At 34.6% G+C, this 24,842-nt stretch overlaps 4 protein-coding genes across 6 annotated transcripts; 2 read left to right on the top strand and 2 right to left on the bottom strand.

Annotated features, from left to right (window-relative positions):
• The first annotated feature begins 115 nt into the window (after positions 1 to 115).
• On the top strand, positions 116 to 568 carry LOC123904683 (putative glycine-rich cell wall structural protein 1). Its single transcript, XM_045954317.1, has one exon. The coding sequence runs from the start codon at positions 116 to 118 to the stop codon at positions 566 to 568; it is 453 nt and encodes a 150-aa protein (XP_045810273.1).
• Positions 569 to 1,467: 899 nt separating this feature from the next.
• LOC123907260 (nicotinamide adenine dinucleotide transporter 1, chloroplastic-like) lies at positions 1,468 to 5,531 on the bottom strand. Its single transcript, XM_045957455.1, has 9 exons — positions 5,175 to 5,531; positions 4,698 to 4,793; positions 4,364 to 4,470; positions 3,508 to 3,553; positions 3,272 to 3,381; positions 2,768 to 2,862; positions 2,574 to 2,662; positions 2,391 to 2,485; positions 1,468 to 1,904 (listed from the first exon to the last, which is right to left on the bottom strand). The coding sequence occupies exons 1-9, from the start codon at positions 5,251 to 5,253 to the stop codon at positions 1,668 to 1,670; spliced, it is 954 nt and encodes a 317-aa protein (XP_045813411.1). The 5' UTR covers positions 5,254 to 5,531; the 3' UTR covers positions 1,468 to 1,667.
• A 2,166-nt stretch (positions 5,532 to 7,697) lies between these two features.
• Positions 7,698 to 13,501, top strand: LOC123907259 (polyadenylate-binding protein 8). The gene is made up of 9 exons (XM_045957454.1): positions 7,698 to 8,609; positions 10,311 to 10,429; positions 10,557 to 11,213; positions 11,297 to 11,374; positions 11,465 to 11,554; positions 12,185 to 12,322; positions 12,447 to 12,620; positions 12,707 to 12,910; positions 13,070 to 13,501. Exons 1-9 carry the CDS (start codon positions 8,348 to 8,350, stop codon positions 13,310 to 13,312), a joined length of 1,965 nt encoding a protein of 654 aa, XP_045813410.1. The 5' UTR covers positions 7,698 to 8,347; the 3' UTR covers positions 13,313 to 13,501.
• A 3,376-nt stretch (positions 13,502 to 16,877) lies between these two features.
• Positions 16,878 to 24,056, bottom strand: LOC123907258 (probable E3 ubiquitin ligase SUD1). 3 transcript variants are annotated; one of them, XM_045957451.1, is made up of 10 exons: positions 23,525 to 24,047; positions 22,188 to 22,880; positions 20,873 to 21,637; positions 20,571 to 20,782; positions 20,136 to 20,486; positions 19,718 to 19,878; positions 19,448 to 19,611; positions 19,190 to 19,336; positions 17,715 to 18,234; positions 16,878 to 17,200 (listed from the first exon to the last, which is right to left on the bottom strand). In XM_045957451.1, the coding sequence occupies exons 1-9, from the start codon at positions 23,867 to 23,869 to the stop codon at positions 17,731 to 17,733; spliced, it is 3,342 nt and encodes a 1,113-aa protein (XP_045813407.1). In that variant the 5' UTR covers positions 23,870 to 24,047; the 3' UTR covers positions 16,878 to 17,200; positions 17,715 to 17,730. The 3 variants fall into 3 exon arrangements, with proteins under 3 accessions (XP_045813407.1, XP_045813408.1, XP_045813409.1); XM_045957452.1 differs by having other exon boundaries at positions 19,718 to 19,875; positions 23,525 to 24,042; XM_045957453.1 differs by lacking the exon at positions 16,878 to 17,200 and having other exon boundaries at positions 17,428 to 18,234; positions 19,718 to 19,875; positions 23,525 to 24,056.
• Positions 24,057 to 24,842: the final 786 nt, after the last annotated feature.

Here is a 24,842-nt window from a genome sequence, read left to right as displayed (position 1 = left end):
ATCACCCATATGCTTTTCTACATGGTATCATGAGCTCTGTTAGGGCTAGGGTGATACTGTAAAAAAAAAAAAAAATTGACGACCCGTTCTTAATCCGACCTGATCAATCCAAACTATGGTGGATCCTACGCAAACACCACCTCCTCCCGGAGGTCGTGGAGGCGGAGGCGGCGGCACCAACGTCAATTCCGGCTGCTCCAACAACAATCCCGGCAGAGGAAGTGGATTTACCATGCCAGAAATGCCCAGTTTCATGACAAACAACAATTTTAACGGTGGGATTGGTTATGGCAGAGGAGATCCCAACAACAACCTTTATGGGTTTGGTTATGGCTACCCATTTGATAGTGGTTACGGTAACTCAAGAGGTGGAGGTCAAAATAACTCTCTTCAGGTTAATGTTCAGAAACTAGATGGCTCAAACTACCCTGAATGGTCCCAAACTGTTCGACTTATTCTAGAGGGCAAAGGGAAGTTGGGTTTTCTTACAGGTGATGTTCTGATGCCTGCAACAACACATCCTAATTACAGGTTCTGGAAATCTGAAAACTCTTCTATTATTGCCTAACTTATTAATAATATGGAGATAGGTATGAGAAAAACATACATGTATCTGCCTACAGCAAAAGATGTTTGGGACGCTGTAAAATTGTCTTACTCTGATATTAAAAGTTTCTCTCAAATTTATGATCTAAAATCAAAGTTGTGGAATTTAAAATAGAATGACATGGATGTCACTACCTACTATAATGAATTGATGGCCCTTTGGCAAGAGTTGGATCAGTGCTATGATTATAACTGGAGGTGTACTGAAGACAATGTTCAGTTTATTAAGACGCAGGAAAACGACCGTGTCTTTATTTTTCTTGCTGGTCTCAACAAGGAACTTGATGAAGTAAGAGGTAGAATTCTTGGAAATAATCCGTTGCCAACCATCCGAGAAACTTTTTCAGAAATCAGAAGGGAGGAGGCTAGACAAAGAGTGATGATGGGAAAGCCAAACTCAGCAATTGATGGTTCTGCCCCTTATCATAAACAACTTCAATAAAGACAACAAGAAATATGGTAAGAAAAATGGTAAACTCTAGTGTGATCACCGTAAATTCTGGTGCTATCACACACATGAGACTTGTTGGGAACTTCATGGAAAGCCTCCTAATTGGAAAAAGAAGGGTGAGGGTCGTGCACTTCAAGCAACTTCTTATCAAGAGCCACAGTCTTCCGTAAATGCATTTCCATTCACTAAGGAACAACTAGACCAAATGTACAAACTCCTCGAGTCTCAAACACCTTCGTGCTCCATAGCCCGGAAAGGTAACTTTCCAAATTGAGAGACGCAGTTTTGTAAATAATTAAAAACTTTTGTAAATTGGCGCAGACACAGTTTAACACCCAAATACAAGTGTTTAGAACCGACAATGGTACTGAATTTTTTAATAAAATTGTTGGAAAATTTTTTCTTGAAAATGGAGCACTGTTTTTCTTAGTATTTTTGTCGTCATTATCACCTTTTTAAATTTATAATAACAAGACCTCTGTCTATATACAAAGTCAATTAATTTGCACTAGTGTGATACCTTCTAATGTACATAAAGAATGGGGTCTTAATTTGACCATCAAAAGAAATATTTGTCAACTAAACTAGCTTTTTTGAACTGGGCTCATCTTTACAAATTATGTGGCGGTGGGTCAGAAGGGGAAAGAGAAACTAGAAACCGGTGTATCATTTCAAAACTGGTGAATGTGATTACGGCAGCTGGGGTTGTCCTCAGGAGGTTGGTACCACACCCGCGGTAAAAACCAGAAAGTCCCCCTTCTTGGAATACCTTTCTAATGCAGTCTGTCACACCAGAGTACCGCTTCTCTGAGTGGTGTCCTTGTTCTTGCAGTCTGGAACGAACAACCTGCAAATAAAACACAAAAACATTTTATACTTTCTGATGCATGGCTTCTCAAAGCATAAAAAAGAGAGACAAGGAATTCATGAATTGTTCTCACATACTATGTTGGCAATGAAAGGAAGAAAATGTGATAAAGATTAAGCTCAAAATGTCGAGAGAAATATTTCAAGAAACAGCTGACATTATTCTTTCTGTTTGATCACAGATGTGTGGATGAATTAGCTTTGGAGGACTGTAAAAGGTTGAAAATTGAGTTGAAGGGTCAATTTGAGTAATTTAGGGACTAACTGAGAGGACTTCAAAGTTTGTGGTGGCAATGAAAAGGCACACCGTTAACGGGGACTGAATAGTGAATACACTTTTGGTTTTGTTAAACCCATTGAAAATTGATTTATAGAAGGCAAGGTCGTTCAATTTGTAGGAAACTAGCTATGTATGACTATGCATGAATATCCACAACAAAACTAAGCCAGCCATTCAGCAATGTACCTCATGAGGATATGTCAATGTGGATGCAAACATTTTGGAGACTGATGAGGCAATTGCAACATCACGTGCACCGAGTTTACCCACTGTTGTGTTATCTGATACAAAATAATGATCAAATTCATCAACTGCTGAAACTCTCAAGTCATAACTCGCAACAAAGAACTAGAACAGGCATTAAATTACCTTGATTTGCCAAATGAAATTTTATTTTCTCATATATTGGAAACTGGATGGCAACATGACTGATACCAGCTAGAGCAGGTACAAGGCCACTGTTTATGATAAAAGATATCTCTGATGTCAATAAATTATTAATTATAAAGTATTATAAAATGACCACAATGTTGTATTGATACTGATTCCTGGATGATACTAACCTGTACATCCCACGAATGCCCTCCTCATGAGCTATTCTCTTCAAAGCAGATAGGGTGTTTTTATATGGCACAACACCGGGTCTCATTCCCTGGGTCTGCAGTAACAAAGGAAACAAACTTAATTGTCCGGAATATAAACATGCCCCAATGATAGGCAGGATAAAATATGTCCTGTGCTTTTGATGCATATACATCATTGTATTACTGATAGGAATTATTATAGACTTATAGTTATAAAATAGCTACCCCATCAACACCTACGCACTCTTCTCGTAAGGGATATTTATTAGTTGCATTATTAGTTGCATTATCCCCTCTAGAGTTTACTTATAATACTCCCGCTTTTTGTCCAACATTTTCTTAATAAACAACTAATTGCGCATATTTTAATCATTTGATGCACTAATGAATCATGCAAATTATATGTGATATGTTGATAGCATAAGAAAATTGTTGATGATATAAGTACAGTAAGATTCAGTCTGAACTCAAAAAGAAACGCACTTGGAGTCTAGTCTTGACAACCCAAAATGGATTTGTAACTATAGTAGTTGCAGCTCCGGCACCTGAAGCAGCTACCATATTAGCTCCAACTGAAAGATGCTGGTTTTCATCTGCATACATATCATCATAGCTATTATAATTTGAACTTTCAAATTAATGAGATTAGATATTGCATGTGAGTGTGCGCGCACACAAACAACAAGTTGACAAGCTTAAAAACAAGTCAATAAACTAACCTTCAGAAAGCAGCCACTTGAGCTGCTCGTATATGGTAAAATAGACCTGTAAGTCAATAAATTGATAGACTATTAGTAGTTAGTAGAATACAACATTATTCAACTAAATTGTTTATATGAACACAAAGGAAGTAACAAATAAAGATATGTAGAGGCCAACAAAATATATCATCCAATAGTAAGTTAAATCGATTAGGAAGCAAGAAACCCCAAATCATATGATATAAGATTAAAGATCAAAAGATTTAACTGGTTTGATGGTTGCTCATAGCTCTACAGAATCATTCCAGCAAAAAAAAAAGCTCTATAGAATCATAACTATTTAGAATTAGATATATTAGGTGTATTATGTGGTCAATTAGTGTTACTTTGGTTAGTATTTTATTTCTTATCTTGGTCCAAGTGCATTTTACCATTGTTGGTATCTTAAAGTTAGGTACTTATCCCTGTCTATATATGTGCTATATTTTGTGAGTTATCACTTATTTAATTAATGGGTCGCAGATTTTACTAGTGGAAGAGTGATCAACTTATGCAATATTTAAGTGATGTACTCAACTATCAAATAATAAAGAACATGCAGTTGTATAAATCATTGCAGCAAGATTGTTTCCAGTCCTTGATTTGTGATGCAATCATACCAATCATCTATTCTAGGGTACTATGATATCTACGTTAATTTCTATTTCTTATCAACTTTAATCTCATTTCTTTTGTTTTCTAGTCTGTCCATATAGCAATCAAAAGCAGCAGTTATATATGATGCAAAAAAAAAAAAAACTTTCAAAAGAGGAAGAAGAATAGTTCATCAGGTAAATTAATGACTACAAGCAGATAACAAGAAGTCTAAACTCACAGCCCAGTTTGGAAGTAAGGCCAGAACAGTGGGAGCTAGCCCGCGGTACATGCCACGCAAACCCTCCTTCTGATATATTTGTCCCAAACTACCAACTATAAGACTTCCTAGTAACACAAACACCCAATCTTGGTTAAGTAAACACCGTATTCAGCTGTAAATGTTTATATACGTCTCCGTCTTTATAGTTTATAAGAACAATTCTAAGAACTATGATTCAAACTCTTAAACTAAAGGGCATCTACATTGTCTTTTTTTTTTTTTTTTCCTTTTCTTTCTCAACATAGTAAAAACTAAAACGCATTATACTAAAAAAACGCAAGCAATTCCATACCTTTAACATTTCCATTAGCAAGCTCAGGAGTCCCATGAACCTGTAACCTAGTTTTGATTACATCTAAAGGACATACAAACGTGGCAGAAATAACCCCTGCATAAAATTAAACTTTTTTGGTAAATAAAAATCCTTCATTACAATAAATATTTGGCAAATCATCATCTTGGTCCCTAAAAGTGTAACTCCTGACTCCTATCACATTGATCCTTAAATGTATCAAAATTGCAATTACATACATGATACATCCCTAGTACTATCTTTTGTTAGTAATTTTATGGACTAAATTGACAAACAAAAAACACATTTAAGCACATATCAAAAAATAGTCTGCGGACCAAAATGACTAATAAAAGAGACACTTGAAAGATGATTTTGCAATTTCTATACATACAAATTTTAACGGATAAATAAAACAATTTCAGTGCTAAATTGAAGGAAACAGAGAACAAAAGGGTTTTGAAGAAATTGACATACCAGCTGCGGCACCAGCAGCAGCATTGCAAAGAATACCTTTGGCATAAAGATTAGGGGCATGAGAATGATCGTTGGACATGGTTGATGAATTGCACGAAAGAAGAAACTACGAATTTGGTGACAAAAACAAAAGAATCCTCTTTAGAGAGGGAAATGGAGGAAAACCACAGTGGCATGGAAAATCGTTTTGTGGTTGAAGAAATTGGTATGGTTTTTCGAATTTGGGAGGAAAAAAACGCAATGCAGTAATTAAATTGGATTGGATTAGATGAATTAGGGTTGGATGAGAGATGAAAACGAAGTTATGTTATGAATTTAGTGTTTGAATGAAAACAGAGAGAAAAGAAAAAGAGAGGTGAAAGAATGGATTATGAATGAATGTGAGAAACAAAATGAAGCTATGTTCGCCGCAAAATACGTGTGGGTCCCGATTATCATAATTTTTACTTTTATTTATGGGTTAGACTTAGATCAAAGTATTGTATTGTCGTTGTAAAACAAAAAATAAATCAATCTCTTATCATAATTTTCTTTTTTTTTTTTGGTAAGAATTATTACATCAGTTTCTATACAAAAGTAACATTTTTTATTTCCTTAAATAATATTCTAAGGAGACTTTGTTTTATTAGCATTGTTTCTTTATTTATTATATAGATATGGATAGTTGACTTTTTTATGGAAGGATAGTTGACTTTTTACTTAAACTTGGCATAGTATAAGTGTCCATTTAAAATACTAACAACAAATTAAAAAATGTATTTTTAGATCTTATTTTTCTATTATACCCTAATTTTAATCCACCAATAAATTCTTATATTTTTTATATACACATTTTCTCTTTCCAATAAATTTACTATATTATGTAGAATATATATATATATATATATATATATATATATATATATATATATATATATATATATATATATATAGGGGAGGGATCAAATTACACCGGTGTAACATTTGAGTAACGTTACACCGCTCAATTTTATGTTGTATTTAATCACGATCGTTGATTTAATATTGAACTTTTGAAATTATACATCAATTTTAATGCAACTAAACAATCTCAACCGTTAATCTAAACACACTCAATAAACAATATAGAAAAATATAAAACTAACAGTCTAATACCCGACTAACAGGCTAGTTCTTTATGAAATCTCTATATATAAAAATTCTAAATAGTTTCCCTACCACTAATCCTAACCCTATAATGGCTAATTGTATTAACCAATCACAACTTTTAAATTATTTTCTTTAAAATAAAATAATAAAAAAATTAACAATTGTAATTAATTTTTTTATTTAGTCACATACCACATTACTTCTAATGATTTGTCATATGTCACATTTAATCTGAAGCATTCATATGCCTTTTCATTTCATTTCTATTCATACATCATTATATTTTTCATATGTCCAATTCAATTACCAATAAATCTAATGGTTTCCAATGAAAAGTTTTTTCTTGAAGCAATAAAAAGTTGTACAAATTTAATTTCATATAAGTATTTATCTTTCCGATTGACATTATAAATGTTTTTCTATTTATTTGTTTCTTTTTCAATTCTTTCCACCACCTAAGTCATTTGGAAATAATTGATTTTCTTTTTTACCTATGTTGTTACCTATGTTTTTTTTATCTTCCATTCACATTCAACTCTTCATCATTCTTATTTTTTCATTTTGTTCATTTTTAATGTGTTTGCTCATGGTATTACGTAATAGTTTGTCATTTTAATTATTTCTGTTTCCTCCCTTAATTACTTGCATTCAAGATATTTGCCGCAGTAGGCTTAATTCTTATGCTTTGAATATCTATAAAATCTTTTGTTTTGTAGATATACTGATTTAAATTGGTTGGTCTAACAAATACTTTATTTTAATTTTTGTCTAGGTAGATGTTGCTATCATCATGAAAGTATAATTTGGTGTGATTGCTTATATATTTATAATGTAATACTACTATTATGCAATTGCCTTTATATATGCTACTTATTTATTTTGAGTTTCTATCACGGGAGTATATATTAAATAGTGTATTGTTTTTTTATTTATTTTTACTTTTTAATGTTTGCATTATATATATTTTGATTTTAATTTAGAGATTGATATACTTGATCTATATGTATACGAGATTTTTATTATAATTGTGTTTCTTCAAGCAATTGACCCTGTATATGCTTAATAATTGATTTGTTTGTTTGATTTTTGGTTACAAAGTTGGAAGAACTTGAAGAACCATGTTTGTACCAAAAAAATAATTTATGAACTATGTATATCCTTGCCTAAAAAAAATATATGTTCATGATTTTTTTTTTTCAAGTTTCAACGGTATTCTTCCTTCAATTATTTAAATTTTTTAATTGATGTTATATTATAAACAACAAATAGCACTCGTGCATCGCATAAGTAAATAGTGAAACACAGATAATGTGACTGGTTTAATTTAAGTAAAAAAAAATAAATAAATAAAGAAATAGTATAACTGGTCTTTCTTCATTACAGTATTTATTTTTTACCGGTAACCTTAACAGCACTTCACCATTTTCACTGATCATCACTCGAAGAATCTTCAAACAACCCTTTCCTTTTTTTCTTCTCAAAATTCCCAATCCTTATCTACCATCTCCACCCTCCCCTCACTCCCCTTGGCCCCACACTCTCTCCCATTCAACGGTTCAGATCTCCTCGTTAGATTGTGCTAGGGTTTACGCAAACCCGCCGTCTCTATATACTCTGTCTTTCTCTCTCACACTTCTCTCTCCTCACCGCAGTGCTCTGCTCTGCCACCTCTTCTCTCATCTTCCATTTACCCTAATTTCACTTTTTTATTTCATTTTCTTTCTTCTTTCGCATTTATCACCGTTTTTTCTATTCACTTCCCTCTCCTCGTTTTCCTTTTTTCCCCAAATCAAAAACAAAAAAATTCTATACAATTCTGCAAAATATTGTGGTATTTATTGTTTAATTTCATGAATATGAATTTCATGAATATACTGTCTGCTGAGTTTATCTAGCTTTTCTATTCTTCCTAGGTTTCGTTGTTCTCGGTAATAAGAGGAGGGGGAAGAGAAAAAAAAAATTAGAAAAAAAATTCAAAAAGGGGAAATTAGGAAAATATTTTTGAAAACCCAAAAAAACAAAATTTGATTATTTTTGAAATTGAGATGGCCCAGGTTCAGCCTCAAAATGCCATGTCCGGTCCTAATGGTGGTGCTGCGGCCGCAGCTGCGGCAGCTGGTGCTGGTGGAAATCAGTTTGTGACAACTTCGCTTTACGTCGGAGATCTGGATCCGAATGTAACTGATTCTCAGCTGTATGACTTGTTCAACCAATTGGGTCAAGTTGTGTCTGTTAGGGTTTGCAGGGATTTGACCACTAGGAGGTCACTTGGTTATGGTTATGTCAACTTCAGCAACCCGCAAGATGGTTAGTTAATTTTGTTGTTTTCGTGTTTAGTTTTTATTTGATGAATGAATAACTGTGAACTGGATTGGTTGTCTGATTAAGAATTGGGTTTGTAGAAAGTTTTAATATCTAATTTGTTGTTAAATTCATAACTTAATTTCCTGGTGTGAGGTGTGTCAAATTTTTTTTTTCCTGGTGTGAGGTTCAAACTAGTAGTTTGATTTTGTATATTGTTTTGAAGAATTAAAAGAAACGTAGGGAGAATCCATTGGCTTATATGATTGTCAGTGTTATCGAATATCAGTGGTGGATGCCTCTCTGTTATAGTAAATGTCAAGCATATATGGACTTTGTTTAACGAATGAATACACAAAAAACTGTATGCATGCAATTATCTTTGAGGATAATGAACTTTCCACTGCAATGTCAAAGGCCAATCTGTGTCTCGGAGATTGTTGACTTTTTTGTTAGAGTTTAGGAGACATACTTGTTCCCTTCTTTCCACCAATTTAACGTATTAGCTAACAAATACCCGCACTACTCAATGACTCTGATTTGTATTTGTCATGTTGAAAGGATACTTAAGGAGTAGTGTGAGAAGTAACAGTTAAAATGATGTTGGTTACCCCTATAGGCAGATTTATATCATCTAAAGTGAGTAATAAAGTGTAGCATGAGAAAATCAAGAGTTGCTAGTTTAACAAACTCATGATTTTTGAATTGTTAATCAATGGCTAATATTACATTCTAATGTGAAGTGTCACTGTAGGCCGATTTATATCATCTAAAGTGAGTAATAAAGTGTAATGTGAGAAAATCAATAGTTGCTAGTTTAACAAACTCATGATTTTTGAATTGTTAATCAATGGCTAATATTACTCACTGTACATTCTAATGTGAAGTGTCACTTTAGAGTAGCTGGATCCCCTATAGGGTAATTGAACTTTTTAATATGGACTGTTCAGCAAATAGGACTAATTTGAACCTAGATTCATATAGAACTTTTCTTGCAAATGTTGCATACCAGTTCAGCAAAATAGGAATAATTTAAATCTAGATTCATATATAGACGTTCTTGCAAATTTTGCATACCAGTCGAAGCCCTGAATATAGTGTATGTGACCTTGTATTAAACAGGCCTAATTTGCTCTATAAAAATTATGTTTTCTTTCTCTTTATTGCTCTGTTGTGGTTGCTCTAATTAGTGATTCCATGACTTTGATTAACGATCTTCTAACGTAAATAAATTCTCAAGTACTACTTCTATTTCCAAACATTTGTCGATCTGCTTTCGGAATTTTGGTCTTCCCCTTGTTGTAGTTACTCTTGTCTTCTAGACATCTCATATAATGTATGAGATTTGGTTAGTTATCACTCTATTTGTTAACAGTAAGATGAGTTTATCATTAATACATCATGTGAAATATTAAAATAATAGGATGTTTTGTGTACTTTGTTATAATCATTCTTATATTTATAATTATTGAATGGCTGGCAAGGAGTACTCTACAACAGTTTGTTTTCATAATCTATCCTCATGTCGTGAAAAATTTGCGTGATGTGATTTTCACTTACCTAATCCATATACCCATTGACTTTACCTTCGTTTACAGATCTTCACATTTTTATCCTTGAGTAATACATACTTTATCTTGTTGCTGTTGTGATAACAATGTGTCTTGTATCTCTGCTGTTCATAACATATTTGCTGTGTGGATACAGCTGCCAGAGCATTGGATGTTCTGAACTTCACTCCTCTCAACAACAGGCCCATTCGTATCATGTATTCACATCGCGATCCCAGTATCCGCAAAAGTGGTCAAGGAAATATATTTATTAAGGTATAAATATCTTGGTTCTTCCACATTGTCTGATAATGGAAAGAATCCTGCTAAGCTTTTGGATTGCATATCCTAGCTGGACCTGTTTTAACCATTTTGAAAATTTCTTGTTTAACGATTATTGCAGAATTTGGACAGGGCAATTGACCATAAGGCATTGCACGATACCTTTTCTTCATTTGGGAATATCCTTTCTTGCAAGGTAGCTGTGGATGGATCTGGCCAATCTAAAGGCTATGGCTTTGTGCAATTCGATAGTGACGAGGCTGCTCAAAAAGCTATTGAAAAACTTAATGGTATGCTGTTGAATGATAAGCAAGTTTATGTGGGACCCTTCCTTCGCAAGCAAGAGAGAGAGAGTACATCTGACAGGGCAAAGTTCAACAATGTTTTTGTTAAGAATCTCTCAGAATCAACCACTGACGATGAGTTGAAGAAGATTTTTGGTGAATTTGGAACAATTACCAGTGCTGTAGTAATGAGGGATGGGGATGGGAAATCAAAGTGCTTTGGATTTGTAAACTTTGAGAGTACCGATGATGCTGCTAGGGCTGTTGATGCTCTTAATGGGAAAAAAATTGATGACAAGGAATGGTATGTTGGAAAAGCTCAAAAGAAATCTGAAAGGGAGCATGAACTAAAAGTTAAATTTGAGCAGAGCATGAAAGAGGCTGCGGATAAATATCAAGGAGCAAACTTGTATGTAAAAAATTTGGACGATAGCATCGTTGATGATAAACTTAAGGAGCTGTTCTCCTCTTTTGGTACAATTACCTCTTGCAAGGTATGTATAATTGATATGACTGGCTTCTCACTAAATATTTGCTAGGTACATAGTCTATATGTTACTAACTTTTCATATGAAAGGTAATGAGAGACCCCAATGGCATAAGTCGAGGATCTGGGTTTGTTGCATTCTCTACTCCTGAGGAGGCATCTAGAGCAGTAAGTCATATTGCATATTCTTGGTTAATAAAACTGATAGATTTTTAGTTTGAAAATGATTTTTTTTGTTGTGCTCAAATTGTTTGCTAGCTTTTGGAGATGAATGGCAAAATGGTGGTAAGCAAACCTCTGTATGTGACTCTGGCCCAGCGGAAAGAAGATAGGAGAGCTAGGCTGCAGGTATGTGTAGGTGCAATTATTTATTACCTCCCCATACTAAAAATAAAACCGCGCCTGTGGGATCCAAAAGGAAAATCTTTGATGGCTGGGTATTGACAAAAAAAACTAGATAATAGTACCGGTACAAACATGTGAACTGTTTCAAATCAACAAAGCTTTTGTTGATTTTGTGGTAGATAATTAAACCGTTATTTTCAAATAATCAAGGTCTAAATATTAGCCACACTTATAGATTGTTATAATATGGCCATTTTGTATATGATTTAATATGTCATTGTATTGGTAATTTAAAATATTTTCCTACTTGTTTTGTTATAATTTTATGGTTATCACTTATAAAATAAAATCCACGACTGTTTTTATTTTTAAATAACAAGTAATACAAATGCAGAATTAATCTTTTGCTGTTTGTCCCATCATATGCAACCTTCTAAACGAGTATAGTATCTTTTGTGTGTGCATACATTTTTTTACCGACTCGGTTATATTTTCTTGGGAGAGTTTTTGGCAGTCTCTCTCACTTTTATAGGAGTGAGTTTGTGGGCTATGGTGGTGTTGTGTCTTGTTTATCATCAGATAAGATTAATTATGTGTGGTCATTTTTTAGTCTCAATTGTTATGTTCCTGCAGGCTCAATTTGCTCAAATGCGTCCTGCCACGATGCCACCAGCAATTGCTCCTCGCATGCCTATGTATCCCCCTGGTGGTCCTGGTATGGGTCAACAAATATTTTACGGTCAAGGCCCTCCTGCCATCATTCCTTCCCAGGTAAGCCAGTTTACCCGTTAAACTTTTGCAGCACAATAATGAATTGAGCTTTATATTATTCCTCTGATTTGTTCTCAAGCTACGGAGTAATTTAATTATATTATGTCGATTGGAAATTTCTCAGGCTGGATTTGGGTATCAACAACAACTTGTGCCTGGAATGAGGCCTGGTGGGGCTCCTGTGCCAAATTTCTTTGTGCCAATGGTTCAGCAGGGACAGCAAGGGCAGCGTCCTGGTGGAAGGCGTGGAGGTGCAGTCCAGCAGTCCCAGCAGCCAGTTCCGCTTATGCCACAACAGGTTGGTGGAATTCCATCTTGTGTTTATTATTTTGTGGATCGTCTTTCCTTGTTTGATCACTGACCTAATGATTTTGGTATTGACAGATGCTCCCTAGGGGGCGTGTGTATCGCTATCCTCCTGGTAGGGGAATGCCTGATGGTCCCATGCCTGGAGTTGCTGGAGGCATGTATTCTGTTCCTTATGATGTGGGTGGGATGCCCCTTCGTGATGCATCACTTTCCCAGCAAATTCCAATTGGTGCTTTGGCTTCTCATTTGGCTAATGCATCTCCAGAGCAACAGAGAACGGTAGGCTGTCACTTCAGCTTATGTTTTTACTAGCTAGCCATTCAAAAAAAGATTGCTTATGTTTTTATTATGTTAATAATCCTAGAGTTCATCCTGAACTCCAGTTGTTGAATTTTAGTGGTCATAGCTAACTCTTGTTGGTCGGTTATATATTTGCAGATGCTGGGTGAGAATCTGTACCCCCTTGTGGAACAATTGGAGCCTGACAATGCTGCCAAAGTTACTGGCATGCTTCTTGAGATGGACCAGACTGAAGTTCTGCACTTGCTTGAGTCACCAGAGGCCCTGAAAGCAAAAGTGGCAGAGGCAATGGACGTCCTTAGGAATGTTGCGCAGCAGCAGGCTGGTGGTGCTGCAGATCAGCTGTCTTCTTTGTCACTCAATGACAACCTTGCTTCTTGAGATATTTATGTTGCTGCGACTTACTTTCTTGTTGAATGACTATTTATCATTTCCGGCACTGGCTTTTATCCCCTTTTCAGATTGAGTTGTTTTATTAGACTAGGTAAGATTGGTTTTTGGATCTCCTTCCTTGGGTTGAGACCTGTTTGACTGCTGATATTTATTATGACTTGAATTTAGAACTTGAAATTATTTGTTTGTTTGTGTTTGGTTACCGGTTTGGGTGTGGGTAAAAGATTTGATTTTGCATAAGTGCACTTAAACTCGAGGTCTGTGAGATGAATAATGATAGTAGATTGTTTTGCTGCACCACCTTTAGTTGTGGTATGAACGAGCAAATCAAATCTGTATATGCACTCTATGACCTTTTCTTGATCACCGGATGGCATCATTGTGTAGACTTCCGGTATGTCTCTGGTCGGAAGCATTACAGATGAAAATTTATTATTCGCGCAAGGACTTGTTGCTGTCTACAAGCCAATATGATGAGAAAAGTGAACTTGAATTCCTACAGCAGCAGCAGCAGCAGCAGCAGCAGCAGAGACATGCTGGAAGTGTTTTTGGCAGATTTGGAAGGGCAATTTGTAGAATGGTGTTCTACCGGTATATCTTGGTTTAAAAGGGGCGAGTGTTGAGCTGTTTTATTGTGTTTGTTTTTGTCTCTTCATGTCGGCTTGCTATCCGTGAAGTGTCTTACGCCTTACCTTGAATAGTGTTTTCTTAAACAACCATATAAGTAAAATTAGACTAGTAGCAAACAACGGTGCCCGATTAAGAATAGTGTTTGTTCTCAATTGGGCACACCGTTGTTGTTTGAATAGTTGTCTCATCACATTTGACTAGTAGCAACCATAAGTAAAATTAGACATCAACCATATAAGTAAAATTAGACAATCACATCTTCATATAAATTTTTTAAAGTATTAGATTTATGGATTTTTTACTTATAAAATATTAAACATTCGCTTTTTCTTCGAACGTAAGACTCTTGTTTACACTTGATATTGGGGTGGGGGAACTTGCTTCATGTATCCTCCACCAGCTAAACTCTATTTAATTTACTGCTTATGGTGGATACATGAAACAAGTATCCCACCTCCACTCATTCTCACTTGTCGACTCACTTGTCCCACTATGCCTCTCACTTTAAAATCATTTTCTTCCCTTCTCTGTCTAATAATCGTGCTTCAATTTTAGATCTTTGAGTAATGGTTGATCAAGGATGTTACAATAACGTAAACAAATATAGGAAAAAAACGATTTTAGCAAAACAATATCGAAATAGATATATTAGAAGAGTGGAAGTTTTTCTACGGTTCTAATTAGACAAACAGGAGCCAAAACAAACAACCAAAGAGAAAACAACCAATAACTAACTATAGAAAATTAGTCTAAAAAAGTCGTGTATTCAAATTTTTTAAAGTCAAAATTTTATTACAATCAATATTTATATACACAGACACGAGTGACAGACCATGTATCCTATAATTGACCAAATTTCGTGGCCTTCGAACATGGAGAGTAGTCTGCATTTGTAACTTTTGTTAGAGATGCTTAAATATTTTTCAACTTAGAGATCAACTTACATACTCTTAATTGATAATTTAATGTTAACCTTAATCTAAAATTGCAAATTTTAGTATTAATTTAGAAATAAAGTAAATTTTAAATATTAGATAGATAATACACCGATAATTTTTCTATATTCTCATATGTTAAATATGACTCTCGAAGTCTACCAAAAAAAAAATATGACTCTCGAAGTCATACATATTAATCATCAATAACACCACAAACTAATTACATGCACAATACCACCAATATATTATAAAAATAAATGAATATTTACAAATCATCAACAATTGATTTTTCTTATTTTTACGTATTAAATATGACTCTTGAAATTATTCATATCAATCACTAAAAATACCACCAATCAAATAGATGCTTAACACCACCATTAAATTTTAAAAATATTGAATCTCTCAATTCTTCATGTATTATACACTTTCTTGAAGTCATGCATGTCATCTAATAACAAATGTTATATATGTTAGCGACCGTAAATGTTATATTATACACTCAATTCTTCGTTTTTTTTTTCTTCATTTTTTCAATGAATCAGCAAATTACACTTGACTTCAATCTTTAGGATTGAGAAAGAGTTTGCACTAATATGATTTCAAAAAAGTATCTTGGGTTAAAATCACACTTAGAGTAAGTGTACTCTATCGTAGAAGTAGTATAAAAGATTGTCCTATCCACATAGATTAGTTAACAAGTATCAAACTATTTAAGATTATTTATTATTTAGACTAATTAATCGATGATTTCATTGTTTATAATAACTATACTATATAAGTAAATAGCAAGTGTTACTACTAACAAGAAAACAAATATGCAAAGATGTAAAATATAAAGAAAGGTCTAGGATTATAGTTTCACTTGTAATATTTGATTCATTGACAATAAATGTATAAACTTAAGGACCAACTTAATAATAAATTATTAAAATATAAAGACTAATTAACGGTTTATTAAAGTTAGAAACCTTTTATGTACCAAAAAAAAAGTTAGAAACCTTTTCAAAATAATTTAGACATATTTTAAACAATAATACTCATATAAAATTTACGTGTTATATTATTGCCAATAATTTATTGGCACTCAAAACACTCATTGTTCCAACTTGCAAGTCACTTTTCAGTTTTCAACCACACACATGAACCATATAAGTTGATTACACACCCAAGAAGCCATCATTTAATATTAAGAATCCTTTTGCAACCTTTAATATTAAGAATCCTTTTGCAACCGTATCTTAGTTTCAGAGATCTACCATGTATCACCCACTAACTTCACCAACAATACCTTAGTTATCTCGAACCAGTTCCATATAGTATATCTTCACGACATAATATATTCCATTTGGATTAATTGTCAATGTTCTATAAGAGGTCATATTATTTTATTTTCAGTTAAATAAAATATTTACATCACTGATTTTAGTTGGCAATAAAATCAAGATGATAAGTTAGGTGTCTCACATTCATTTTTAGTTGGGACATTAAAACTGTCTCAAATAATAACGCTGCCAAGTGCCAACTGCCATGAATACTAGCAGCATCTGCAACACCTGATGACACAAATGATTGAACAATTAGAGTATCTCCAATGCATTGTTTTTAACTGTTGAGAACAACCAAGAGTAATTGTTAATTTTGACAATGTTGATTATTGGAGGTAGGTAAAAGCTTATATCTATCTCAAAATACATTTACGACATAACATTAGGACCCCAAGCTGACATCTAAGGTGAAAATAAGTCGGACAGGCCAGCACAGATATTTGTCTTACCTACTTTAGATTCAAGTTAGGCCAATTTTTTTCTTCCAAATAGACGAGAGTTGAAATTCTTTTCTAAAAGGCTATTTTTTTCACGATATATTTTAGGTTTACGAGACATGTCTACTAGTTAAGTATGAATAATTTATTCCTATAACAACAAATTCAAACACAAACACGGATAAAGATGAAGAAATCTATGTATAAAAAGGATGAAAAATCTGAACAAAATCGGTTTCATTGATTTACACATTAAGATCAAAACCCAAATTCAAACATTCTCAATCCAATCTCATAATACAACATCTTAAAATCAAAATTCAAACCCAGAATAAAAATATAATCAAGAAAAGGAAAAACCCCATATCAGTAGCAGTCTCCTACATTAAGATCCATCTATGTCGTCAAACTTGTCTCTTCCACTAATATGGCAGCAAATCTCTTCCATCTCAGTCATCAAGTTACACAGCCATTGAGAGTGGGAAAGCAAAATGGTTCCATGACCGCTGGGAATGGTGCGAATATACAGGGAGTAAAGGTGTGCTGGTAGAGGAAGTGGGAAAGAAGTATAAATATGTGATGTCAATTATGAAACTCCAATAAAAAAAGAAAGGATTTTTCAAGCAGAATGGAACTAAGAACACAAATTTAGCTCTTAACATAGCATATAAAAGTTCATAAAAGAAACACGAGAGCACGGAAAATGCTCTAATGCACTTAAATTAGGCGCATTAAAATAAGGCATCATAAATTTACAGTAAGCTTCTAACTAATTATAATTATAATACCATCTACTAGCATGCATTCGGCTTCGCTTCCACACACAAATATTTTAGAAAAATGCTCTACATTTTTATTATTCTCCTATTGGCTAAATTATTTAAGTAACATGCACAAACTATTGATCTCGACTGAAGTACTAGTTGTCATGACAAGAAGTGTTATAACTATCCAACAACGCACATGTATAGAGTGTTGTATACAGTCACATAAGCTTTTCATGAAGAACCATGCCAGCCGGAGACTGAACATATCCTAGAGTTTCCTTCTTTCCTACCTGACATATAATTCGCTCAGCCCGCCTGTTGATTGATGTGCCTCAACCGTAAACCAACATCTGCATCACGATCTTGTTGATTTAAATTTGAATCCAGTAAAATAGTATCCTGCACTCCTGTAGAAGTTGCTGCTTCGTTTGCCTTCTCAACATGTTCTCCAAAGTTATGCAACCTCCGGCCAATAAGATATCGGTCATCACGTATTGAATTGTGGAGATTTGTGAACCAGACGTGAAATCTCTTGGCACAGAAGCACACGAAACTGAAAGAGAGGCATCCTAACCATGCAAATCGATAGACAGCAGAATTGACCACCAATGGGTACCCAAGCGCTGGAAACATACCTCTCGCCAAAACATAAGGTACACATAATGCTGTCAATAGTTTCATTATGATTGGAAGTACAATCTCCCGAAGGACCCAAAGACCTTGCAGCCTGGAGAAACCATCCTCTCTCACCCTCTCAAACTTTACTCGCCAACTTTCATCCATTAGAGGCATCATGTGGTCCAACATAACCTAATCAATGAACCAAGTCAATACCAGAAAAACATAAATGAATACAGTTGATTGCTATAACAAACCTTAGGGACATAGATAACCCATCTACGAATGGCCAGTGACATCAAAATAAACAAAAAAATTACTAGAGAGAAAAAGAAACAAAGTGGTATATTATCCCCTATTATTAGTCAGATGTGGAAACATTTCGACACTTTCTTTTGGTTGATAATTCTTTTGTCAGCTGAATGGAAATTCATCATCTAAAAACCATTAGATGGTAAGAAACTAAAATCATAGTTCTACAAAAAAAATTAGATTACATTTCCAACTAGTGTACTCAGTAAGGCTTTCTCCTCTAATGAAACTCATTCATATATCAATCTTTCAAAAACCGTCATTCATAATTCATCAGCCTTTGCCATTTAAATCCCCAAGAAAAAATAATATCATTAGTAAAAAAATATCATATTAGAAGAAAGAAACACACTATACATGACAATAAATCATAGATTCTAACAAACAAGTCATATGTCGCCAAATGAGAATACTGCTGAGATATTATACTGCCTATTTCATGCTTTGATGTCAACCTATACATAATTGGTCCCAAGCCCATATTAAAGAGAAGGGACGTGTTAGGCAGTCAGCAGCAAAGATAAGACCGAGTCTTCATGAATCATGGCATTGATCAAACAAATAAAAAGGAATGAATTCAAGAATCTTTCTTCACTATAAAAGAATTTGTTTGATTGACACCAATGTAACAGGATACATTTACTAGTCACTTGAGTACAGCAGAAGACTAGAAATTCTAAATTAAAATGGAGATTGGCAAACATCATAACATTCATTTGTTTAATGTTATATCTTGAAGCATTTAAACATGTTGGTAAAGGTTTTATACGAGATTTAAAGCTAATAAACAGAAGATTAACAGAGGAAATGCTCACAGTTAAGGAAACAAACTCACCAATCTAGTCCATATTTTGAGAAATATAAGGCCTAATGCCCAGTCTTGATAAAGGAGGAATACTGGACTTTCATCCACCGGAACTCTCATTGGCACAATGACTAAAAGCTCAAAGAGAAGCCCAATTAGCACTGGTATGACAAATATCTGAAACCGGAAAAAAAAAACGTATTGATCACCAAAGAACAAATGAAAATTTAAGCATCAACTAAAGGTTGGGTTCAGTAAATACGGACCAGCAACCAGAATCATCCTTACCCATATAGACAAAAGTGCAGAACTCTTGACAACAATGCTACACCACTTCCAGATCTGGTTCAACAAAACTGAAGTCCTCCTTTTTCTAACTTGCTCGATTGAGTATCTAACTCCGGCAACAGCAGTCCAGATAACATAACTTCCAATGATGAAGGCATACAGATCTAACAAAAGAAATAAGATAACAAATAAATTCAGAGTTATGCAGCACTACGATAAAAGAAATTGGTTTTTTTTATTACGCAGAAATTAGTTTAATCAATGGCTTACCGTTGCACTTAATGCCATGAGTTATAGGCAGACGAGGAATGGAATTGAAAAGTATTCTTCCCAGTGATATTGGTACAACTACCAGGGCAGAGTTGAAAATAAGTAGAGTCATCCAAGCAATGACCAATAAAAGAACAATGCGAAGTACGAAGGCGTAACTGCTGTAGTCATATCAAATATCTAATCAGATGATGACAGTAATACAAAAGCATACTTATTATAAAGAAACTGATGACTCCAGTAGACTTTTCATGCATTGCATTATGCAAAGGAAAAAAAAAAAACCATGAAAAAATCACACCTGCTTCTTCCTCCACCCCCAAAGACAAAAGTGTACATAACTAAATAGATAGACACAAATTCAATATTGGATGATTCATAATCATACTTGTAGGGTTTTAACTAGTAAGGAACTCACTCAGAATCAGATTGTTCATCATTGTCATAATCCTCTCCAGCATCTGCATTAGTGACTCTGTTCAAATCATCGCCTGCAAATGGAACTATACCCTGATCGTGTACCCCTGCTTGTGCAATCTGTAATCTTTCCTGCCTACCTCGTTCCCCATTCCCATTTTCTTGATTACCATTGTCATCAGGACTAGGCAGTAAGAAATCAGTTAAACCAAGTGCCCAACCAACTGCCGTAAACCAATAACGAAGTAGGGATTTAATAGTTGTCCTCAATTTAAAATGTTCAATAGCAAATGGTATACAGATCTGAAAGAGAAGCATGTTAGCTGGAATTTCGGTGAAGGGATCAGATAGCCTGCAAAAATATGCATATTCAAGTTAACAGAGTGTTATGTGCGTTTTGCATCAATTACAAAAATTGCTTAAATGGCCAGCTTACAGTATTTCAAGTGGAAAAATGGAAGGAGCCATCCGCATTGCAAGTTTAACTGGCAAAAATACCAGCATAACAATCAAACTCCCATAAACAGCAACAGATAACAAAACCCTGCGAGCATGTTTGTGCACAGGATCATCTATCAGATCACGGAATGGATTATAGTTTGGATCAGCGGGATCCCGAAGGAAGTACAAAACCCCGTTCCGCAAAACCTGCCATTAGTAACAACTATATTTTATGAAACATTGCATAAAAATAAAAAATCAAAGCTTTAAGCATTATATCATGTGACAAGAAGTTACCCCTCTAAGAAGGCTGACAAATATGCTAATTTGTAGCATGTACACGATCCCTACGACCCAATGAACCAATGAGCTCGCTAAAGGAGATGCAGAGAAGAACTGAACTCTGTGAGCCATTGTCTTCCCGAACATCTGTATAGTACAAACATCGAGCCACCACCCACACATGAGGGGAAATACCCCTAGTTCAATAACTAATAGGAAAGCAACCTTTACCATGGTCATCAAATGCCTCATTGCTGCTAAAAACTGTCTGAAGAGAGATGGAATTGTCTCTGCTATAGAAGCAATACCATAAAATCTTCCGGTAGTCAAAGGTTCGCCCTTTGTGTAACGAATTAACGCAACAACACCGAAGTAGCAGAAAATTAGAGTCAATATGAAAATATATCCAATAGCCAGAGTAGTAACATCAGAAATCCTGGAAGTTCCAATTGACCCTCCATTCAAGAGATCAGTTGAAACAGATGCACTTATGTTGTTTGACATTTCACTCAAATCACTTGCATTCACTTTTAGCATTTCTGCAATCTGACCAATTGATCCACTTTCTTGAGTATCAGTTGATATATTTTGAACAGCTGTTAATGCATTTTTCAATGTAATATTTGCAAGGGAAAGAGAAGTATCTGTAGGTGGGACCACTGATAACACAGGACCACTACCAGTTGAAAAGAACCACGATAGATAATGAAGAATGATGCGGCCTAATGAGAAGGGCACAAATATTACAACCCCAAGGAAAATCATATTGCTTGCAAGCACCTGCAGAATGAACAAATCATTCAGTTTGCCAATAATAAACATTGTAAATAGAAAATTTATTTCAATTAGAGGAAGAAAAACATTCAGATTTTTTCAAATAAAGCTAATCGAAAGAAGTCACAATGTACAAAACAAAGAGATTGCTGTATCAAAGCAATGACCGATTATCATTGGAAAATGATCACCCAAAGAATACTGCTTCTGCTGATGATGAGAGAATTTACACTATAAAGAAGCAATTGCATCAATAGAATGACCAATTAACTAGGGAAAAAATAATCAGAAAAGTGAACTAGTCTTGCTGTAATAATGAAAACTCAGCCACAAACAATTTTCAGTAAACAGAACATTGAGGTTTCCGCAACTAAATTCCCCTATTGAAGTTGAGAGTTAAAAGCTCCACCGGCTTTTGTAGTTTATCCTTTTAAACATATGATTTATTTTTTTTTATTTACACCTTACTGCATAAGAAGTCAGGACCACCAGGATTAGATAGTCATTGAAATATAACTGATCATAGGAAGGAAGTAGTGTGCAGCTATAGACTTACAGTAAATGCATTTTCAACCAAATGAAAAACTGGACCCTGCATGCCAACAAGTTCATCAAAGGGTACATCTTCTGCTCCATCAGCGTCATCCAGACCATCAAACATCTGTTCAACATGAGCCTCAAGACGTGCTGCTTGCATCTCCCATCGAGCAGCAACATTTTCAGCATTTCTTCTAATTACTTGACCTGCTCCTGCAACTCCTTGTGCTCCACCAGCATCTTCTCCATTTGCATCACCATTAACATTACGATTAGCTTGCCCAGCAGGCCTTCTAGCAATTCGAGCACCATTTCTGTCCACTTCATCTTCTCTATCAGCATCCTGCCCCCCAATTTCTCGCAAATGCCTAAAGTAATCTCTCAAAGAAGTGGCCCCAAGAAAAATGAAGACAATGCTTGCAGAAAGTAGGAAGCCATGGAGGCAATCAGTCAGAATAACTGCAGTTGATAAATGGCTTAAGAATAACCTCTGAGCTTCACCCAAACTCCTCACAAAAGCTAAACGCCATATCCAAAATGTTATGAAAGGTATAATCAAGAGCCACACAGATAGCACAAAACTCAGACGCAAAAAGAATTGCAAGACATGGCAAGCTTTCATCGCCATTCCAACCACAAACTCTTGAAAAGGCAACCTAGCAGGTGCATTCTCTGCATAAACAGGAGAGAAGGAGAATGGATGCTTGCAGACCTGCAGCACATGTTAAACATATTAAGAAAATGACCACAAGCAACAAAAATCAAGCACAGTTTAGTGGAGTGCAGCAGCACAAGGTTTTTCGACAAATTTGGTGTGAAGCAAAACGTAGTATATGCATAGACTTCAAAACAAAATTTGCTGCAAGCCTAATAAACATGCTCATATAAAATTTCATTTTCTTCTTATTTCCACTTTCAAGTTCAAAATTGCTAGCTTACATGACAATAACAACTCTTAGTTACTAATAGTCGTAAATTTGCAATACAATAGCACAAAATATACCATTTTCTTTATTCTTAACCGCAATTTTTTCTTTCAATTATTATTCTTAGCAAGAGGTTATGAAATTCACGAATTTTGTTTTCATCACTAGTCTCTAGACAGCTAATCTGAGTTCAAGTTATTATGGTGAGACCTAGCTTCATTCATGCCAATTTATTTATGAAAAAAAGGAACCATCATCAAGTCAATTTCAAAGCTAATAATACACTAGGTAATAAATTCAACAACTAAGGAACAATGATCACGTCAATTTCAAAGATAATTCACTAGATAATAAATTCAACAAAAAATGACATGCTAATTTATGCGGAATAATATAAGCACTAAGAAGAACATGAACAATTATGAAGAACCTCGCATTGACGAGCGTTGCTATGATTAAGCCACTGAAGGAGACAATCTTGATGCACAAATTTGATACTACCGCTACAGGCACACGGATACCGAAGAGGATTATCAGCGTCACCAGGGTTCCGGCATATTCGGCAAACATCTTCTTCATCTTCGTCATCATCGTCGTACCTTGCAGATGGCGGCGGCGCCGTCGATGTGGAGGTTTCGATGATCTCCTTTCCCTTGGAAAGACGAGGAGACGAAGCGGAAGAGGATGGATAAGAAGAAGAGGGAGAGTTGGCGAGGGTATTGGCAGGGATAGGGGTTCCGTCGAGAGAAGGCGGTGGTTCGTGAGCGATCTCCATCACGACCGGGGACCGAGTCCGCGGGGGTGAGTCAGAGCGGACCGAGTCGGTGGATGGTGATAATAATAAACACAAATAAAAAAAAAAGTTGAAAAGAGAGAGAAGTTGAGAAAATGATGCGATGTGAGAGAGAGAGAGAAAGAGTGATTGGAGAGATTGCTGTGGGGAACTTTTTGTTATTCCGGTATTGCCCTCGTTCGGCGATTTATATTACGCGTCTTATCATGTGTTGGTTATGTATATGGTCATATGGGTTATGGATGACGTGGAGTATTGTGATTTGTGTGTGGGTTGTTAATTTTATGCTATGGATGGATGATGGTTATGGTTGTTAACTTGTTATGCCATTGCCTGCATGATTATCTCGTACCTTTTTTTTTTTGGTACGGTTATACATTTTAGGCGGTGCTTGTATATTTTATACTTTTTTTATGAAAAAGAATATTCCCAAATTATGGCCTCTCAAAAAATATTTTGTCCTCAAAATTTGTAAATAATAAAATATTTGACAGAACAACACTAAATAAATAAAGTTAAAAAATACACTAAATAAATATTTAAGACATTCAATAAGATTCGTTTGAATTAGTTTATTTTTGAGTTTATGTAATATAAATTAAGTTTTATGCTATTTTATAAGTTCACACTAATGAAAATTGTATTTTTATAAACTATTTTATTGTAAACTACCTTGATAAACTTATAATAATACATAAAAATTGCATAAACTGTTTGCATAAGATAAAAAATAAGCTAATCCAAACGGGCCCTAAATTAGTAAAAAGAAAAAACATTGAAGAAATTTTATCTTATATAATATTTGAAAGAAAAATTATTAATTTGGTATTTTAGAAAATTTATTGATATATATTTGGTTTTTTATTTCTTTTTATTCTAATAAGTGATTCTCACATTTTTTTAGGTTTTGTTTGGATTTTTATCGTGATTTCTTCATCCGGTGTTGTTTGGTAGA

The sequence above is a fragment of the Trifolium pratense genome, linkage group LG2 (genome assembly GCF_020283565.1).
Source record: "Trifolium pratense cultivar HEN17-A07 linkage group LG2, ARS_RC_1.1, whole genome shotgun sequence".
Lineage (NCBI taxonomy): Eukaryota > Viridiplantae > Streptophyta > Magnoliopsida > Fabales > Fabaceae > Trifolium > Trifolium pratense.
This window is presented reverse-complemented; position numbering and strand designations above follow the sequence as displayed.